The sequence below is a fragment of the Cololabis saira genome, chromosome 3 (assembly GCF_033807715.1).
Source record: "Cololabis saira isolate AMF1-May2022 chromosome 3, fColSai1.1, whole genome shotgun sequence".
NCBI classification, from domain to species: Eukaryota; Metazoa; Chordata; class Actinopteri; order Beloniformes; family Belonidae; genus Cololabis; species Cololabis saira.
The window spans coordinates 32,519,093-32,540,630 of record NC_084589.1 but is presented as its reverse complement, the minus strand read 5'-3'; the positions used below and the strand labels follow the sequence as shown (position 1 = coordinate 32,540,630).

At 38.6% G+C, this 21,538-nt stretch overlaps 2 protein-coding genes across 2 annotated transcripts in view; both read left to right on the top strand.

The window, feature by feature from the left end:
- The first annotated feature begins 1,626 nt into the window (after nucleotides 1-1,626).
- snip1 (Smad nuclear interacting protein) lies at nucleotides 1,627-7,015 on the top strand. The gene is made up of 4 exons (XM_061717274.1): nucleotides 1,627-1,911; nucleotides 3,573-3,696; nucleotides 5,653-6,206; nucleotides 6,285-7,015. Exons 1-4 carry the CDS (start codon nucleotides 1,766-1,768, stop codon nucleotides 6,541-6,543), a joined length of 1,083 nt encoding a protein of 360 aa, XP_061573258.1. The 5' UTR covers nucleotides 1,627-1,765; the 3' UTR covers nucleotides 6,544-7,015.
- Nucleotides 7,016-17,054: 10,039 nt separating this feature from the next.
- The window catches only part of si:ch211-1i11.3 (mitogen-activated protein kinase kinase kinase 5), a 29,910-nt gene continuing 25,426 nt past the window's right edge, over nucleotides 17,055-21,538 (top strand). Inside the window, exons 1-6 of the mRNA XM_061717273.1 lie at nucleotides 17,055-17,496; nucleotides 18,974-19,113; nucleotides 19,643-19,830; nucleotides 19,993-20,161; nucleotides 21,039-21,145; nucleotides 21,284-21,454. Coding sequence (XP_061573257.1) covers nucleotides 17,142-17,496; nucleotides 18,974-19,113; nucleotides 19,643-19,830; nucleotides 19,993-20,161; nucleotides 21,039-21,145; nucleotides 21,284-21,454 — 1,130 coding nt within the window. The 5' untranslated portion in view covers nucleotides 17,055-17,141. The remainder of the gene's footprint in view (nucleotides 17,497-18,973; nucleotides 19,114-19,642; nucleotides 19,831-19,992; nucleotides 20,162-21,038; nucleotides 21,146-21,283; nucleotides 21,455-21,538) is intronic.

The window sequence follows — 21,538 nt, the reverse complement described above, 5'->3', positions numbered from 1 at the left end:
CATGGGAATCCATTTTTTAACTCTATAGGAATGGGTTCTCCTAAGCTAATCGATTCACATTTTTGTATATTCAATTTATACCCAGATACTGCACTATAATCCTTAATATTAGTCATTAGAGCCGGAAGAGTTCTTTCTAATTTAGTTAAGTATAAAATAATGTCGTCTGCATACAATGCTAATTTATGGTGTGTACCTGCAATTTCTACCCCTTGTATTTCCTCATTCCTCCTGATACTAGCAGCTAGTGGTTCAATACATAAGGCAAAAATGAGTGGTGAGAGAGGGTCTCCCTGTCTCGTACCTCTTCTAAGTTCGAAGGAGCTTGATAGTGTTCCATTAGCTCTGACTTGTGCTTTTGATAGTCCATACATAGTCTGTAACCAAGAAATAAAAGTATCACTAAAACCAAAGCTTTGACAGGTCTCAAAAATAAAAGGCCAGGCCACTCTATCAAATGTTTTTTAAATGATTTCAAACGAGTTTTTTTTGTCTCTATAAAAAAAAAATTCAGTCAAATAACTTGGCAAAAAATTATATCAAATCATATCATATTAATTATATCAAAGTATCTTTTATTTTATATATATATATGTTAATCAGAGCCATTTGTCTATTTACTGTACAGTGAGCAAAAATAACCGAGTCAAATTCCCTGTCTTGTTTGACCTGACTTGGCCAATAAGCCTGATTATGATTATGATTATGGTTATGATTTAGATTTAATCTCTTTCTGAAATGTCGATGGTATTTGCCTTAAAATGCCTTAGGCCTACTGTTTTTTATTAATTTTATTTATGTTTACCTTATTGTTTGTGTGTATGTATCTTGTTCATGTTACCTCCCTAATTCTTATATTGTATTGTATTTCCTCCACAAGCAGTTTGTATAAATGTGTTTTTCAATAACCATGTCTACCTCATATTGCTGCATCTTTCACTTAAAAATTGTTTAAAACATATATATGTTAATAAGAGCTGTCATTTGTCTATTTACTTTACAGTGAGCGAAAATAACTGGAGTCAAAATCCCTGTCTTGTTTGACCTGACTTGGCCAAATAAACATGATTCTGATCCTTCTGATTCAAGTAACGAATCTGCGATCAGTATCGTGAAAAATATATATAATAAAATGTATATATGTATGTATATATATGTTATATATGTATATTATTTATAATTGCTCTGGTATATCATTTATTCATAAAGCTCAGGTATAATATGTAGAATGCTCAAGTATATTTAGATTTATAATGCTGAGGTATAGTATTGTTATTTTCATAAGTTAATAACAGGTATAATTTTTTTTTATAAAGTAATAAAGCTTGCTGTTATATCTTTTTCTTATTTTTATTTTCAAGCAAAATTGAAATAGAAACAAGGGGTAGGACCTCATAAGTTTTTTACTTCCTCCTACTCCTTTTCTTTTTTCGGGTATAAAGGTTTATTTCCCTTTGATTTTGTTTAATGACTGTTTATTTATATTATTTTTTTGTTGTTGTTTTGTGTAATTGTTTTTTTATGTATGCTCAAAATAAAGGTTTCAATAAAAAAAAGGTAATAGCGGAACTAATAATGAAAGAGGACAACTAGCACGTCGAGATAAATTGTCGACGGACCACAGGAAACGGAAGTGTGTGATTTCAGCACAACAGTAGTGAGAAGTTTGGCTTCGTCCTGAAACATCGTGTACTTTATTTAGTTTTGCTTTGATAACGATGTGCGTTTAGTCAAATAACGGCGGTGTTGTTGCAGGTGTTCGAGGATGGCCAAAGAGAAGCGACACAGAAGGAGGGAGTCTCCTGAGGTGAAGGTAAAGCAGGAGAAAGTGAGCCCGGGCAGGCCGGCGAGGTCCCGCCGCTCCAGGTCCAGATCCCCCGGAACCTCCAGCCCCCCGAGGAGGAGAAGCAGGTCACCCAACACCGTTTACTACTATTCACTCTGTCCGGGGCTTTAACATTTAATCTGCTCATTCTTTTTGTCTAACAAGAAACCCCTAAACACGTTCTCGCTGTCGCTGTCCTCTCTTATTCTCGTATTTATCTCCTCTATTATTTAATCTATAGTTTAGATTAGATTAGATGGTCCTTTATTCCTCCCTCAGAACCAGAATCAGGTTTATTGGCCAAGTCAGGTCAAACAAGACAGGGATTTTGATTGGTTATTTTCGCAAAGTAAATAGACAAATGACAGCTCTTATTAACATATATACGTTTTTAACAATTTCTAAGTGAAAGATGCAGCAGTATGAGGTAGACATGGTTATTGAAAAACACATTTATACAAACTGCTTGTGGAGGAAATAAAAATAGAACAAAATTAGGGAGGTAACATGAACAAGATACATACACACAAACAATAAGGTAAACATAAATAAAATTAATAAAAAAACAATAAGGCCTAAGGCATTTTAAGGCAAATGCCATCGACATTTCAAAGAGATTAAATCATAATCAGGCCAAGTCAGGTCAAACAAGACGGGGAATTTGACTTGGTTATTTTCGCTCACTGTACAGTAAATAGGCAAATGACAGCTCTTATTAACATGTATACAATTTAAAAAAAAAAAAAAAGAAAAAAAGGCATGTTTATTTGTATAGCACAATTCAACACGAGGTAATTCAAAGTGCTTTACATCAACATTAAAAGTGAAATGAAATAAAATAAGAAAAGAGGTAAAATAATAAAAAGCACTTTTCACCTTTTATTTTGATAGGTTTTACACTACCTATAATTCTATTCAACCTTAACTTAGTTCCTTCTAAATGTCAAATCATCATTCATTAAATTTTAAAAGATATTGTTTCAACTGAAACTTAAACCAATCTTTGCTACCTGCATGAGAAATATGAACTGGTATAGAGTTCCAGCCAACCATGGCTCTGTAAAAAAAAAAAAAAAAAGTTCTGTGAATCATACCTGTTCTAACCCTCGGTAGTATGAACCTCCTTTCTGATGTGATTCTTGTATTGTAACCATTGTGAGCAAAATGATAATATAATCTGTCCTACAGTTGTTTCGGAGATCGTGTCACCAGTATATTTCTCAGAAAATTTAACAAAGTATACGTAGACCTTTGTCTTATAGATAACCAGCCTAGATTCTTATGCATGCTGGACACATTAGACCTATAATGTGCATGTGTAGGCTATTTTTAACCGTTTATTGGTTTTAATTAGTTATTTATTTTATTTTGTGTGAAAGTGTTTTGTATGCAATGGTATTTATCTGTTTGTTTTTTAGCACTGACTGATGGCACTTTTTAAGTTCGTTGTTATATAACAATGACTAATAAAGATCTAATCTAATTATACCTGTCTGAGGAAAATACACACTAGCGCATGCTAAAAGATCATATATATTATAGTCACTTAAATGTTATGCAATGTGTGCAAGTGAATGCAGTTTTCTCACTCTTGGAGATGATCAGACAATCCAGCAACCGTTTGATGTTACAAGAAATAAACGGAGAAATTTTCCATCAATTTTGAGAATATTGCAGTTTTATAGGTTTGGCTATTAAAAATGTCCTTTCAAAGTTTGCTTAAGAGTCTCTTTTTCTCTTCATATAGGTCACCAGCCAGGCCGAGGGATCGCTCCCCAGGTAGAAGGGAACCCTCCCCCGCTAGACGAAGAAGCAAGTCTCCCAGAAACAGAAGAAGTCCTAATCGTGGCGGGGATGTCAGAGTAAAGCGGGTGATTAGGTTCAAAATTTCATACCAGCAGCTAAGAAGCAGTGCCAGGGCTGAAAATGGTTTCTGTTGTAAAACCTCATACATGCCATTCCCAACATGTTCCCTAAGCTCTCGTCTGACAAATATGTATTTATGACACTTGCAGATGCTATACACAACTTGGTACTTTAATGACAATGCCTATAATATACAAGTCAAAAATTATTAGCATTATTATGCCAATATGACTTACATTATTACACAAGGCAAAGATTATTAGGAAGCCCCAAATAAATGAATAATAAAATAAAAAACTCAGCTTCTGTGAGAGTGAGGAGAGGGTGTGTGAGTATCTGGCAAAAAAAAAAAGTGAAAAGTTGCCCTCAACTAAGCCATTACTTAGTTGAAAGCCTTGGAAATCGCCAGAATGGCACACACCTGCCGCCATGTAGAAGAATGGGCGGCATAGTGGACTGTGCTCACAATGCAAAACAGGTCTCACGTGGCCAACCCGGGATTTATCTAATAAAGAGTCATTAAAGGGCCATAATTTCCCCAAAGGGGACAAATATTTATATATTACACACACGCAGATTTAACCAGTCACACTTTGTTCAAACAGATTATGTAATTTAAACTCACAATGTGTAGATATTAAAAGTCTTTACCAATTTTTAGATTGATGACAAAAAAGCTTAATTCACACAGCCTGTCTCCCCAGTGATTTCCTGACTGCTGTCTTTTCATTAGTATGTCGCGAACTTTAGGAAAAGCACTTGAAAGGGAAAAGAAACAGTCTTACAATTTATTAAAAAAAAAAAAAAAAAAAAAAAAAAAAAAAATTCCCTCCAAAACGCATCAGGTCCGTATAGTATTTCAAAAGTAATCCAAGTCTCATTCATAGCATCATCATCTCTTCACATCCACAGATGTTACAGCTTTTACCAGCCATCACTAAAGATATGGCTCCAGTACCACACTTAGCTTCGGCAACAAGGGAAGTCGAGCCGGTCCTTAACAGCTTTTGAAATAACAAAAATACACAACTTTCTAAAGATGTGCAGTTGTGAGGTCACTATGTCTAAAACCTAACCCAACTCTATTTTTAGGTATTGTCCATTGATGTGCAAGCTTTTATTTTGTAGAGCCAACCCTAACCAGTAGCACCCTGCGACATTATACCTATTAGTATTCTCTCTTGTTGTAGACGGATAGATGGAGCTCCAGGAGCTGTTACTTGGCACGCCTCTGTCTACAAATGCTGACTCACTAATTCCCAGATCCCTGAGTCACTGTGTCAATATTTGTCAATTCAAACAATCATTAAAAGCCCAGACATCTAAACGGAACCACTGTTGCACACAAATGAACACTTGGGACTTGAAGTGAACACTTCCACGAGTTCTTGTATCAGCCAGCATGAACCTGTAGTTTCATACATCCGTCAGTCTGTTGGAGTTTGTTTACCTTCAACAGTTGACATTAGAAGGTGGAGCTCCTTCATTAAAGGCAGCTGTTGCTCTGACCCTGTGCTCTTTGCTCAACTTTGGCCTCCCGTTTTTTAAGTTTAAAATTTTTAGAACTGTATTCCAGATAATGTCATTTTTTTCACATTTCCTCTGAGAAAGTGGATTTTCTTCGTACAGAGGAAGCGGCTGGACACACTTGTTGAAAGATGCAAAACATTATTGGCTTTATTATAAAATTGTATAATACAGATTGCTGGAGCTGTAACTACAGTAAGTTGCTCATCAATGAATTTCCCTTCAGGGATTAATCAGATATTTTTGAATATGACTCAGTCATTTCTACCCACAGAACATGCCGGAATACCACTTTCCAATTTAGGTTGAATACAAGCAATTGCATATATCTTCTTTTATAGTATTGCTATGACTGTAACTTGTCTGTACCAGTTCTGACATTCACTCATTCGTGTAGTCATTTCTCTAAAATCCTTTGTTTCGATATGTCGCAGGAACGGGAAGAGCATAGAGGCACCGGCGACGAACGGAGACGAAGGAACGAACAAGCAGAGGAGAGGCGGAGCCGGTGGGAAACGGACAGGTCCCGGGACCGAGACCGGGACCGGGACCGGGGCGAGGAGAGGCATCGCGAACGAAGCGCCGCCGAGTCTCAACAAGCCGAGCGGCGGCAGCATGACGAGCGACGCAGGGAAAATCGGCAGCAGCGAGAGGAAAACCAAGAACATGACTTCGGAGGGTCCGAAGAGGAGGGGAACGGCTCAGGCGCCGCTGCCGTGGAGAAAGAGATGCCCAACTTCGAACTGTCAGGGGCGCTCACTGAAGACACCAACACCTTCCGGGGAGTGGTGATCAAGTACAATGAGCCGCCCGAGGCTCGGATCCCCAAACGCAGATGGCGATTGTACCCCTTTAAGAATGATGAACCCCTTCCAGTCATGTACATCCACAGACAGAGTGCCTACTTGATGGGACGGCAGAGAAAAATTGCAGACATCCCCATTGATCACCCATCCTGCTCCAAGCAACACGCAGTATTCCAGTACAGGTAGGAACACAGCCATCAGTTAAAGTTTTAGAAATACTGCTGACTCTAACCAGTGTGTGCCATTGTGTATTTTTGCAGACTGGTGGGGTACACGCGTGCAGACGGCACCAGCGGCCGCAGGGTACGGCCGTACATCATCGACCTGGGTTCAGGTAACGGCACCTACCTGAACAACCAGCGGATCGAGGCCCAGCGCTACTACGAGCTCAAAGAGAAGGACGTTCTCAAGTTCGGCTTCAGCAGCCGCGAGTACGTCCTGCTGCACGAGTTCTCAGATACCAGCGAGGTGGACGTGAAGCCAGAAGACGAGGACGAGGACGAGGGCCTCGACGAGTAAATCTGCCGGCAAAACTCATTCAGGTCAGATTACATCATCCAAATGTTAAAAGGGCTGTTTCTCCAGGGAACGCAGCGGCAAACTGAGCTGGTGTCTGTGCGGCTCAAAATAAAGGAACAAAGGTGTTTTTTTGTTTTTTGTGTAAATCGTGTAATTAAAGAACTCTCGCTTGTACCTGCCACACCTGTCTCTAAGTAGACCTCTTCTTCTCAGGTTTGTATGATGGATGTCAGTGCTCACATTACACAAGTGCTCGGTGTCAGATGAAGATATCTTACTAAATGTTGTTATATATTTTTGGATTAAAGCGCTGAGTAGAAAATATCTCATTTACGCTCATACATGACATTACATTACATTATTTGAATGTCATCTATTTTGTTAAATAAGCATTTCTTTTTCTCAAAGTATACTTTGAGAAAATGACTTTTGTAGTGCAAAAAAAGTAATTACTATTTCCTTTTTAGAGTTCCTTTTTGTTTATGACATTTTATTTGCATTCATTGTAAGTCATAAGTTTTGTACTGTAAATAAAAACAAAAAAAATTGACTTTGTATGATGTGTTGTGTTGTAGGGGGCTTCACTATTTTTTTTATTTTTTTTATTTACAATTTTTTTTTTTTATTACACATTAGGGCTGTTCGATTTTGCCCAAAAATAAAATCTCGATTTTCTTTCTCTCAAAATCCAATTTTCGATTACGATTATTTTGTGAATTGACAAAAGGCAAAGAAATGATTTCAAATATGCTGTTTTTTATCGAACATTTGCCCCATTGGGCTTTAAGTGCAAACTTTGCTCTTATCAAACCAAAAATGAATGAATAAAGTGCAAAACTCTGTAAAATAAGTTGAAAAAAGTTTTAAAAAATATAATAAAATATAAAGTTTTATCTCTGAAAAAAAAAAAATCAGCAAATCAGTACTTGCAAACATACAGTAAGTTATATTTCCAATTAAATAAAACAAGACATTTTCTAATTAAACTAAACTGGGTCTTTGCATGCTAAATAATAATGCAACCCATGAAGGAGGTAGAGGTGTGTAATGTCAGTCATTACATTTGCTATTCACATTTGCAAGTTTTTTGCAAGGAACACAAGCCGGTCTACCGCATCTGGTATTTCCATCAATCATTAATATGTGTGCAGACAAGGTAAAAAAAAAAAATTAAAAATCGATTTTACGATTTTCACGTTTTAACATCGTTCTAATTACATAATCGCGATTACGATTTAAAATCGATTAATCGAACAGCCCTATTACACATGAGAAAGTTTATAATTATACCTTTTTAAATTTGTTGCACTTTTCTTAAAGTATTTAAAAAATATCCCGCAACTTTCATGTTTAGATGGCCTTTATTATTTAATTGTAGACAATATCAACCCAAGATATTTCCCTTAGTCTTCTTTCTCAGTTAATAGACATCCATTTTTCATTTCATGCTAACTACATTGCCTAGAAGATGTTCCAGATCCTATTTTTCCTCCTAACACATTTTAAAGTGTCAGGTAAATGTCTGGATGGGCCTTTTCAGCTCAGGTTATTGGCACAAGGTGTCCATTTCTTTTTAAAAAAGATCATAAATGCAGATTTATCTGACTTCTCACTGGGCTCATCCAAGATGCCTCAGAGTCCTGAGAAATCCATGCTGCCTCTGGACAAGATTACCATAACTCTTTTATTTTGCACAGTAAAGTTTTAAGTGGCCTCTCTGAATTCCAAGTATGCATCGTACTGCTTGACATTTCACAAAGCAATCCCGTGCCCGGGAAGTTTTATCAGCTATTGATTAATGGCTGTTCTTGATTCAGCAGTGAGAGACAACTGCGATCCAGCTTGTGCTTGAATCCTTGAACTTTACTCTCTGAGATTCCTTAAAAAAATACAATATTTCGAACCACACAAGGAAAAATATGAAAATCTCTTCCAATCCTTTTTTTTAAATTTATCTATTATTGGCCTTAAATTTCCCTGTAAGTTTTACAATGTCCCTGTCTGAGCTGATACTTGAATGTGGTATTGGCCTGAAATGCATGAATAATTCATATTGTCAAATTAAATGAAGTTAAATATTGCAGGCAGGAATTTTGCCAGAGATTTTTTTTCCTCTTTCTTTTTATAAACCATTTTGCTTCTTGTTAAAAGTAAAGTATGCAGATGCACGGGGCCCGATTGTAGCCACTAGGGCGCCCCGAAGCACCAAGGTCATCCTCACTAAACAGTATTTGGGGAGAAATAAGATGACCAGTGTTCACTTCTAGCAACCTAAATTAGCACGTTTGCATGCTTCCCTGTGATGAGCTAAAATGCAGTCTCATGTGCAGCCTGTGTTGTGATCCAACATCCAACGCGTCTTCACTTATGCTTTTCTCGAGGTGACAAGAACAAGAGCAAGATTCGTTCTGGCAAAGACATTTCATACATCAAAAGAAACTCAAGTGCACAACTGCTGGAAGTCCTTGAAGGAGCCCTGGGGAACGAGAACAAATGTCTTTTGTGTCGGGCAGTAATGCTCCTTTCTGTTTTTGCCATGGGAACATTTTACATGGGAGGTGCTGTTCCACATCCTGTTGCTCCTCCGATGTGGCTCAGCTGAAGGAAGCGGGAGCCACGGCCGATCATGTTAGGACCAGGTGGAAGTCGGCAGTATAAAAAACTTGAGATTCACATGTCTGGTCAGTTTAAAGTGTGACAAATTCATGCATCACAACATAAGGTTTATTTTTTCTTGAATAATTTCAAAAATTGCGAAAAGAAAATAACTAAAGCCCATAGAAGTATTTACAACTTATACAACCCTAATTTAAAAAGAAGTTGGTACACTGAAATGTCAATAAAAACAGAATGCAATGATTTGTAAATCACACATTTGTATTCCCCCAACAGAGCATAAACAAAATATCAGATTTTGAAACTGAGACATTTTGTCATGTCATGGAAAACACAAGAGTCATTTTGAATTTCATAACAGCAACACACCTGAAACATGTTGGAACAGGGACAACAGAAGGCTGGAAAAGTGATTGGGAAACATTCAAAACAGATAGATAAATGACATTTATTTGCCTTTTGTACATTTGTTAAAGTACATAGGAATTCTTGTGCAGAGGACACTCCATAAGAAGTACAACCATAAGAAGGAGTAAACATTAAAAACTAAAACAACAATAAAAATGATAAAACAATAAATATCAGACGCTTTAAACTTCACCTAAGGATATTGTACGTTTCCCAGTTGATTGTCAATGAACAGAGGTAGATTGGTCAAGAGGACCGATGGTACTTTGCTTTTGCCATCAGTCTCACTGTAGCAGGGCCGTCTGATGAAGTGCAGCCGCTGCTGGGCCTTTTTCACCGTGGCAGTGGTGTTTGCAGACCAGCTTAGATTTCCCGCTAACTGAAGGCCAAGGAACCTGTAGCTGATCACTCTCTCCAACTCAGACCCCCTGATGTTAACGGGCTGCAGAGGGGGGGCTTTCTTCCTAAAGTCCATTATGAGTTCTTTGGTTTTGTCTTTGTTGAGGAGAAGGTCATTCTCCTCACCGTGAGCAAGCATGTCCTTGATTAGACCCCTGTACCCCGACTCGTCCCCACCTTTGATCAGACCCAGGATGGTTGTGTCATCATCCGCATACTTGATGATGACGGTGTCGTCTCGGGTGGAAACGCAGTTGCTGGTGTACAAGGTGAAGAGTTTAGGGCTTAGAAAGCAGCCCTGGAGACCCTGTGCTGACTAGGAGCTCAGCTTAAATCCTTCCTCCCATCTTCTCCACCTGTTCTGTCCATGAGGAAATCCAGAATCCAGTTACAGGTGGTGGCACATACCTGTCCAGTCTCCCGTTTTGGCTTGGAACCTACCGTATTTTACCTCTCTTTCCCGCCGTCCTCCCGTATTTTCCCCTAAATTTCCAGTTTTATAATATAATAATTTTTAAAAAGCATCCCTGTGCCTCTCCAACCTGAATTGTCACTGGCCTTGCAAGAACTGCCACTTGCTGTAGCCTGGGTGGCAGTTCTTGTGAGTTTAGTGCCAACAACGGGAACAGACTCGGAAAAACAAATCAGAGAGATGGATGGATGTAACCAGAGAGAAGGTATTTCTGGCAAAAAAAGTGAAAACTTCGTGTAAATATCTCTAAAAATGGGAAACCGAATTTACTTTCCTAAAGATGAGCAGGATGGGCGATGTTAGTGTCTCTCACGGGGCACAGAAACATGCGTCTGTGTCATCAATCAGTGAATGCCAGAGAACCACATGAGTGAAAATGTAAATGTTTCACTTGAAGACAATCAATGTGTATATAAACTGAAAATATTTAATATAAATAAATGTACTTTAATTCACTTTTGTGTTTTAATTTAGGCTCCATTTCATGAATACATAGGAATGTCAGGAATGTCATGGTCAACAAAGCTCGGCCTATCAAATTCTGGGCCCATAATTGTAGTTTGTCAGTGGTTGACAGATAGATATTTTAGATTTGTTGTACACCTGTCTTAAAATGTAATACTGGACCTCGGTTGGGCTGGTGGGACAGCAGGTGGCTGAACATTTTCCTTATTTTTAAATCCAAAACTTGACAGATATGGACAGCAGAGGTCATGTCAGTGAAATCTACGTGGAGTTTCAGTTTTGCTGGCAGGAGACCAAGATGAACCACCTTGGGCGCCTGAGCAAGGCCTTAACCCTAATTGCTGCATGGTGTGTGTGTCTCAAATATAAGTCGCTTTGGATAAAAGCATCTGCTAAATGACAGTAGTAGTAGTGATTGATTACTCTGAACATTTTTATTTTATTTTATTTTATTTAGCCTTTATTAGCTAGGTTAGTCCCATTGAGATCGGGGGTCTCTTTTATAAGAGGAAGGAGACCTGACCAAGATAGCAGCAACATAGTTACAGAATTAAAAGATAAAAAAACGAACAAACAAATAAATGAATTACATAAAAACAGAATTAATTAAAACACTTGCATACAGACAGTCTGAACTCCACTGTTTTCATCAGTGCTTTAAATTCAGTCTGAGTATGAGGTTTCGTAAATGCAGTTCGGATTGAAGTTTATCCCAAGCACCTGGTGCAGAAAACCTAACAGCTTTCTTCCCAAATTCCGTTCTTATTTTTGGAACAACCAAATGCAAAATGTCCATTGAGCAGAGATATTAACCTCCTTGTTTCCATGTTAAAAGATAAAGATAAATCAGAATGAATTTTACCCAGAATGGCTTTATTAATGAACATATTCCACAACATATACATGCGAAGACAATGAACAGATGCATTCATATACGCCACATCTCCGTATATGAATGCATCTGTTCATTGTCTTCGCATGTTGAATAATGTGTATCATGCCACACTGAGATTTATAACAAACTGTGGTTCTCTCACCCATCACTGTCTTCTCTACACTAAAGTTTTTTGTTTTTTTATTGAAACATAGATAGGCCTACAAACAAACAAGGCACATAATAGTCGTATCAGAATTACAAACTTTTGCCTTGGGTTGAGCAACATCAGTATTACAAAATATAAACTGAGAATCTAATTATCGTACAACATAAAATAAAATAAAAAAAAAAACTCACAAGGGCCATCTCATATTAAATATTAAACAGTTTAAGGGCTTTCTTTTCTTTAACAAGAATCAAGGACTTAATCAAGAGCTTTAGCTCATTTCTCCAATGGGTCAAACACGGTTTGGTTTTAAAATATCTACATTTGTGAATGAAGAACTTTCCCAATAACACCAAATTCTCTACACTAAAGTAAATTGGTCATCGTTACATGCTCGTCGCCTCAGTCATTGGTATATGTTCATTTATAAAGCCATTCTGGGTATGGCTAAAAACATTATTTTCCATTGTAGTAAAACCTGCTGGTGAACTTTAGACAGTTTCATGAGTAGTTTGGATATTTCAAAATCACATACTAATTAAAGCTGCAAGCAGCGATGAACGGGCCCTCGCACCCTTGTGCACGTTCAGGCGTGCTGCAGTGGAAGCGCTTGTATGACTTGCATGTAGATGTTTTCAGGCCTGGACATTTAGCGGATGACACCACCCACGACTCTTTATATCAAACCATTCAAAAGTTATGCCAGAAAAAAGGGACTATCAAATATCGACCAATCAGAAGAAGGGGCGGGGCTAATTTGAACCAATTATGTTCAAGGACTCAAAACTAAGTCCGATGACAACACCCACGAGTCAAAACCATTCAAAAGTTATACAGTAGCAAAAAGTAGGAACTATCAAATATGGACCAATCAGATGAAGGGGGGTCGCGCTTTTTGGCATCTAGCATTGCCACGGTAACGCTTTTGACTGAGAAAGGTAATGCGCGTCGTCGCAGGATTCAGACGCACATTTTGATGTATAACACACCTGGGTGCAAAATTACACGATTAATTCAAAATGGCCGACTTCCTGTTCGGTTTCGGCCATGGCGCCAAGAGACTTTTCTTTAAGTTGCGACATGATACAGGTGTGTACAGATTTTCGTGCATGTACGTCAAACCGTATTGTGGGGCTTGAGGCACGAAGTTTTCTAGGGGGCGCTGATGAGCCATTAGGCCACGCCCATTAATGCAAACCATTAAATATTACATTTTTCGCCAGGCCTGGCTTGCATGCAAAATTTGGTGACTTTTGGGGCACGTTTAGGGGGGCAAAAATATGATGGAGTATTAGGGCCAACTAAGACAAAAAAAAATTGAAATTACGAGAATAAAGTCATAATAATATGAGAATAAAGTCGTAGAATTACAAGAATAAAGTCATAATATTACGAGAATAAAGTCGTAATATTTTGAGAATAAAGTTGTAATATTACGAGAATAAAGTCATAATATTAAATTATAAATATATAAATATAACTTCACAAGATGCTCAATATTCCTCATTTTAACACAGGGAGAAGACTCATAAATTATATTCTCATAATATTACGACTTTATTCTCTTTATATTACGACTTTATTCTTGTAATGTTACGACTTTATTTTCGTAATGTTACGACTTTATTCTCGTAATATTACGACTTTATTCTCGTAATAATACGACTTTATTCTCATAACGTTACAACTTTATTCTCGTATTATTACGACTTTATTCTCATAAATTACAACTTTATTCTTGTAATATTACAACTTTATTCTCATAATATTACGACTTTATTCTCATAATATTACGACTTTATTCTACAAACCGGATACGGTTGAAGTTGGGAAATTGTGTAAAATGTAAATAAAAACAAAATACAATGATTTGACAATCCTTTTCAACCCATATTCAATTGAATACAGTACAAAGACATGTTTAATGCTCAAACTCATAAACTTTATTTTATTTTTCAAATAATAATTAACTTAGATTTCATGGCTGCAACACGTGCAGTAGAAGTTGGGAAAGGGCATGTTTACCACTTCGTTACATCACCTTTCCTTTTAATAACACTCAATAAACGTTTTGCAAGAGAGGAGACTAATTCTCTTAGCTTCTCATGTGGAATTCTTTCCCATTCTTGCTTGATGAACCGCTTCAGTTGTTCAACAGTCCGGGGTCTTCTCTGTCGTATTTTACGCTTCATAATGCGCCACACATTTTCAGTGGGAGACAGGTCTGGACTGCAAGCGGGCCAGGGGAGAACCTGGACTCTTTGGTGCAGGACCAGGAAACGGGCAGGTAGCATCTCTGCAGACGCCTCACACCCAGGACACAGTCTGTTTGAACTCCTCCCCTCTGGACGGCGCTACAGAGCACTGTACGCTAAAACCTGCAGACACAAGGACAGTTTCTTCCCCCAAGCTGTTGCTCTGATGAACTCTCACAACTAATAGTCTCAGAGACACCAACCAATCACGTGCAATAACAATAATAGCAGTTACATGCTGTAACAAGCATCTTCCGGCAATAATCATGTCTGCCTCACTCTACTGCACCTCTCACTTTCTTGTATTTTTTGTATAATTTTTTGTATAATTTGTTTTTGTATAATTGTATATGTTATTTTATTCATAGCTGTCATGTTTCTCTACCTCAAACTGCTGCACCTTAGTTGTTTATTTGTATATATGTCAACAAGTACCACATTTGTTTATTTACTGCCTAAAGAGCTAAATAACCAGAGTCAAATTCCTTGTTGGACAATGTTCGAACCTGGCCAATAAAGATGATTCTGATTCTGATTTTACTTCGAAGCCACGCTGTTGTAACATGTGCAGAATGTGGCTTGGCATTGTCTTGCTGAAATAAGCAGCGGCGTCCATGAAAAAGACGTCGCTTGGATGGCAGCATATGTCGCTCCAAAATCTGTATGTACTTTTCAGCATTTATGTTGCCTTCACAGAAATGTAAGTCCCCCATGCCATGGGAACTAATGCACCCCCAAACCATCACAGATGCTGCTTTTGAACTCTGCGTTGATAACAGTCCGGATGGTCCGCTTCCTCTTTGGTCCGGAGGACACGACGTCCAGTGTTTCCAAAAACAATTTGAAAAGTAGACTCCTCAGACCACAAAACACTTTTCCATTGTGCATCAGTCCATTTTACATGAGCTCGGGCCCAGATAACCCGGCGGCCTTTCTGGATGTTGTTCATAAACGGCTTTTGCTTTGCATGGTAGAGTTTGAACCCGCACTTACTGATGTAGTGACGAACTGTATTTACTGACAGTGGTTTTCTGAAGTTTTCCTGAGCCCATTTGGTGATATCCTTTACACACTCATGTGGGTTTTTAAGGCAGTGCCGTCTGAGGGATCGAAGGTCACGGTCATTCAGTCTTGGTTTCCGGCCGTGGCGCTTACGTGCAGTGATTTCACCAGATTCTCTGAACCTTTTGATGATATTATGGACCGTAGATGTTGAAATCCCTAAATTCCTTGCAATTTTGCTTTGAGAAATGTTGTCCTTAAACTGTTCAACTATTTTCTCACGCAGTTGTGGACAAAGTGGTGACCCTCACCCCATCCTTGCTTGTGAATGACTGAGCATGTTTGGGGAGGCTCCTTTTATACCCAATCATGGAACCCACCTGTTCCCAATTAGCCTGATCACATGTGGGATGTTCCAAATAGGTGTTTGATGAGCTTTTCTCAGCTTTCTCAGTATTTTTTGCCACCTTTCCCAACTTCTACTGGACGTGTTGCAGCCACGAAATTCTAAGTTAATTATTATTTGGCAAAAAACAATTAAGTTTATCAGTTTGAACATTAAATATGTTGTCTTTGTAGTGTATTCAATTGAATATAGGTTGAGAAGGATTTTCAAATCGTTGTATTTTGTTTTTATTTACATTTTACGCAATTTCTCAACTGCAACCGAATCCGGTTTGTATTACGACTTTATTCTCGCAACATTATGACTTTATTCTCGTAATGTTACGACTTTATTCTCATTATATTATGACTTTATTCTCGTAATTTCCACATTTTCTTTTGTCTTAGTTTGGCCCTAATACTCGGAAAAGTCTGAAAAATTAAAATAAAGAGAAAAAAAAATTTCTACAGATACAATAAGGCCTTCGCACTGTCAGTGCTCGGGGGCCTAATACAGGACTGTCTCAGAAAATTAGAATATTGTGATAAAGCCCGTATTTTCTGTAATGCAAAAATGTCATACATTCTGGATTCATTACAAATCAACTGAAATATTACAAGCCTTTTATTATTTTAATATTGCTGATCATGGGTTACAGCTTAAGAAAACTCAAATATCCTATCTCAAAAAATTAGAATATTCTGGGAATCTTAATCTTAAACTGTAAGCCATAATCAGCAATATTAAAATAATAAAAGGCTTGCAATATTTCAGTTGATTTGTAATGAATCCAGAATGTATGACATTTTTGTTTTTTTTAATTGCATTACAGAAAATAAAGGACTTTATCACAATATTCTAATTTTCTGAGACAGTCCTGTAGATACAATTGACAAATCAGTGTCTCTCTTGGTTAATGTCATTCTTTTACTGGCTAAATATAATATACCCTGTTGTAAGTGGAGAAAAATGAAGCCCTCTTTCCAATGTTTTTTAAATGATTTCAAACATTTTTTTTGTCTCTATAAAAAAAAAAAATCAGTCAAATAACTTGGCAAAAAAATATTATATATATATATATATATATATATATATATATATATATATATATATATATAAGTATATATAAGTATCTTTTATTTTATATATATATGTTAATCAGAGCCATTTGTCTATTTACTGTACAGTGAGCAAAAATAACTGAGTCAAATTCCCTGTCTTGTTTGACCTGACTTGGCCAATAAGCCTGATTATGATTATGGTTATGGTTTAATCTCTTTCTGAAGCCATAATCAGCAATATTAAAATAATAAAAGGCTAATTTTCTGAGACAGTCCTGTAATGACAGCAGAGGTCATGCCAGTGACATCTGGAGGAGTTTCGGTTCCGCGGCGGGCGGAGCGGAGCGGGAGGGAGGAGGGTCTAATGCAGGGAGTGCGTGGAAATGTGGCAAGAGCGCAGGCGACGGCGCACCTGGGGAGTCGCAGAGACGAGCAACTCCACCCTTGTCCTCCTCCATGTAAAGTTTTCATGTGAACTTAATAAGTGCGAGGATGTCCACCATGCGCGAACGCAGGCGCAGGAGCCTGCACGAGCTGAGGAGGAAGGAGCCGGTGTGGGTGTCCTCCGCGGCCGGGAGTCTGTGGCAGGACTCCCCGGGGCTGGAGCTGCAGCTGGCCGCCGCCGGAGCTCCGGGGAGGCAGCTCGTCTCCCCGCGCAGCCGGACCAGAGCCGTGTCCGTGGCGTACATCGTCAACGAGGACGCGTCCGTGCCGCACACGGAGGAGAACCTGTCCCTGAAGGCGCTGAAGGAAGCCTGCGCGGACGCGCACGCCTCCCTGGAGACCGTCTCGTATGAGAGGATCTCCCTGGGAAGCACCGCCGTCCTGGATAGTTTCTACAACGCGGGCAAGTGCGGGCTTGACGCGCCAGCGCAGCAGCAATGCTGCTGCTGCTGCTGCTGCTGAGTGCGCATTTTTACTTTAATAGTCCATGGGCCAGACCAGATATCAGTAACTCAAGGTGACAAAACTTGCTTATAGTTTTTGAAAAGATCCATGTCTTAAGTGATATTTTGGTATGATAACCCTTCCTGAGTTGCAGCTGGATCATAGTTATCGGAATGATCTTACCCACCCCCTTCAGAAAATTACATTTTAGATGCTGGTGCATATCCTGGTTTAGACTCATGTACAGGATATCTGTCAATGTTTCACAATATTGTCTTTGGTATCATTTTAAAGGGGACCTTTGAAGCATTCAATCAATCAATCAATCAATCTTTTTATTTAGACTCAGGTCCATTAAAAAAGACAAACAAACATACAACAATAATTAAAAAAGACAGTCATACCAGTGTTTCCACATAGCAGACTGGTATCTTACAGCACTGAGGACTGGGTTGGTTAACATCATAATAATGGCAATACAAGAGCTATTAAGTCGACATATGAATTTGAACATCAATCGCCTCAAAAGTGCATGAAAAGTGATAACATGTACTTTACAAAAGAGTTCACTTGCACTAGACCATCTTGGTTTCCCAAGCAAAATACGCAGACAATCGTTGTACGCAACCTGTAATTTATGGATGCTGGCCTTCTTAAATTTAATCCATAAGGGTGCAGTATAGAAAGGGGTACAGTAAGCCCTAAAAAGACCCACTTTCACCCTCTCTGAACACCAGGAAAATCTTCTGGTCAACAAATTAGCCTGCATATATAAAATACGGCGCTTTCTACTCATATCTTCGTCTATTCGTTCAAGCTAAGATGTGAATCTTTCTGACCAACATAGAGGTCACTGCAGCTCTTTAAACTATAAACAACACACATTTTTACACCATTTTTGCTTAAATGATATACTATCTTTTAGCCCTGTGTCATCTAGGAACAACAGAGACGCAAAATACAAAAACTGGAATGCTCACAGGACCATAAGGATTCAGGAAATGTATAACATCTTAGCTTGAATGAATGCTTAAAAGGTCCCCTTTAAAATGATACCAAAGTATTGTGAAACATTGACAGATATCCTGTACATGAGTGTAAACCAGGATATGCACCAGCATCTAAAATGTAATTTTCTGAAGGGGTTGGGTAAGATCATGAGCTGATAACTATGATACAGCTGCCACTCAGGAAGGGTTATCATACCAAAATATCATTTATAGACATGGATCTTTAAAAAAATCAAAAGTAAGTTTTGTCACCTGGAGTGGTACTGACAAGTGAAATTTTGGGTTCTGGCCCATGGACTATTAAAGCCTGAATTATGGTCCTGCGTTAAATCAACGCAGAGCCTATGCCGTACCCTACGGCGTAGGCTCTGCGTTGGTGTAACGCAGAACCATAAATCAGCCTTTACTTTAACATCTCTCCCTCAGATGTGGCGGTGGTGGAGATGAGCGACACTTTCTGCCAGCCGTCCCTTTTCTACCACCTTGGAGTGAGAGAGAGCTTCAGCATGAGCAACAACATCATTCTGTACTGCTACAAGCAGGACAGTGATCTGCTCGCTCTCAAGGTAACAGCCCATTCTTTAATGACCTTTCAACGAGAGCGCTCTAGTGCAATGTTTGGTAAAAAAGCAGAAGGATCTGACTTTGTTACAAATACTCACTGGAATATTTCCACTGAGCAGTTTTTTTTTTTTTTTAACCCTCTAAATGTATCACTGTTTCCTTTTTTGTGGTCATGTTTCGAGGGCACCTCAGGTCTCATTGAATTGATCCCGTTATGGAAACAAGCCAATGAATATTTTCAATATCTATCAATTGCCATCCTTATGACAGTTTATTTTCTTTATACGTTGTTATTATATAGATGATATTATATAATATCATAGAATTATTCTTTAGAAATATTCTTTGCTTTTAATCCTAATATTTTTGTTCAGCACTTATTTGAAATGGAAAAAAAAGATCAGATCATCATATTCTGCTAATTTAGAATAGTAATAATAAGCATTTTCTTAACACAGCTTTGATCCCAGGGGATAAAAAGACAACAAGATTGCACATGTGAAACCTGATGCATGCATCCTCTTCCTCTAGGAGCAGTGTGGAAGTTACACTTTCATCCCGTACGTGGTGTCACCTCAAGGCAAAGTGTTTGCCTGTGATGCAACAATGATGACTTGCCTGAAAGAGTTAATGCAGCCCAGTTTCCAGCTGGAGCCCCTGCTCACCCCGCTGGTGGAGAGACTGGTGCACCTGTTGAACAACATACACATTCAGTCCAGGTGAGCCACCCTCGGCTGGCCGATACCATCAGTCTTGTTTATACATGCTCGGGCTCATCTCGCTGCAATACAGCTTCCGTCTAGTGAGACATCACTTGACTGGTTTAATGAGGATTGTCATATTGTGAAATGGTGTGCTTTCCTCCGTGTCTACACTCACAGCGAGTACTTCCGGGAGTCGGTCAGGCATGAGATCCGTATGGCACGGGAGCGGTTCAGCGGCAAAGCCCTGAGCGAGGAGCTGAGCCGCATCCAGAAACGCCTGGACAGCGTGGATCTGCTCACGCCCGATATTGTGGTGAACCTGTTGATGTCCTACAGGGACGTTCAGGTGTGTTTGTGTGTTAAAACCTGCAGATAGAGCGCATGGTAAGACTGAGGGCTGTAGTTAGGGCTGTTCGATTTTGCCCAAAAATAAAATCTCGATTTTTTTTCTCTCAAAATCCGATTTTCGATTACGATTACGATTATTTTGTGAATTGACAAAAGGCAAAGAAATGATTTCAAATATGCTGTTTTTTTATTGAACATTTGCCCCATTGGGCTTTAAGTGCAAACTTTGCTCTTATTAAACCAAAAATGAATGACTAAAGTGCAAAACTCTGTAAAATAAGTTGAAAAAAAGTCTTAAAAAATATAATAAAATATAAAGTTTTATCTCTGAAAAAAAAAATCAGCACTTGCAAACATACAGTAAGTTATATTTCCAATTAAATAAAACAAGACATTTTCTAATTAAACTAAACTGGGTCTTTGCATGCTAAATAATAATGCAACCCATGAAGGAGGTAGAGGTGTGTAATGTCAGTCATTACATTTGCTATTCACATTTGCAAGTTTTTTGCAAGGAACACGAGCCGGTCTACCACATCTGGCAAGGTAAAAAAAAAAAAAAAAAGTGAAAAATCGATTTTACGATTTTCACGTTTTAACATCGTTCTAATTACATAATCGCGATTACGATTTAAAATCGATTAATCGAACAGCCCTAGCTGTAGTGTACGATTACTTTCTCCTCAGTACAATTTCAAAGTCTCATGAGATATTACTAAAGCTCATTAGTTTGCTTGACCCTGAAGAGGTCTGTTATTATTCTGTGGAGATTTTGAGTTTTTATAAATTAATGATATAATAAAATCTTTAATATATGTCAATTTGTAAACTGTGAGCACAGTCAACAAATTGTTATTCTGGTCTTTTTTTTCCAGGACTATGATGCTATGATCAAGCTGGTGGAGACTCTGAACAACCTGCCGATGTGTATGATAGCGAGGCACCAGAATATTAAGTTTCACTATATATTTGCTCTGAACAGGTACCCACATGTATTCCCTCTGCTTTTGAGCCATTTCAGTTTGCAGCTTTTATTTGCATATGCATCACTTGTGTGCAAGGTGGCCTTTCTCATGTCTCAGCATATCTAAGCTTCATCGGCGTGGATATTGTGCTTTAGGAGGAATCGCCCTGGAGACCGTGCAAAGGCTCTGGAGGCGATTCTGCCGATCGTGGAGTCGGGAAACAAGGTGGCGTCGGACGTGTACTGCCTGTGTGGGCGAATCTACAAAGACACGTTCCTGAGTTCGGGGTTCACCGACCAGCGCAGCAGAGACCAGGCCTGCTACTGGTACAGCCACTTTGTGTGTTTGTTCAACTCTGTCAAAGGCGTGAAAGGTGGCATTTGTCCGTGTTATGCTTTTAGGGTTATTCT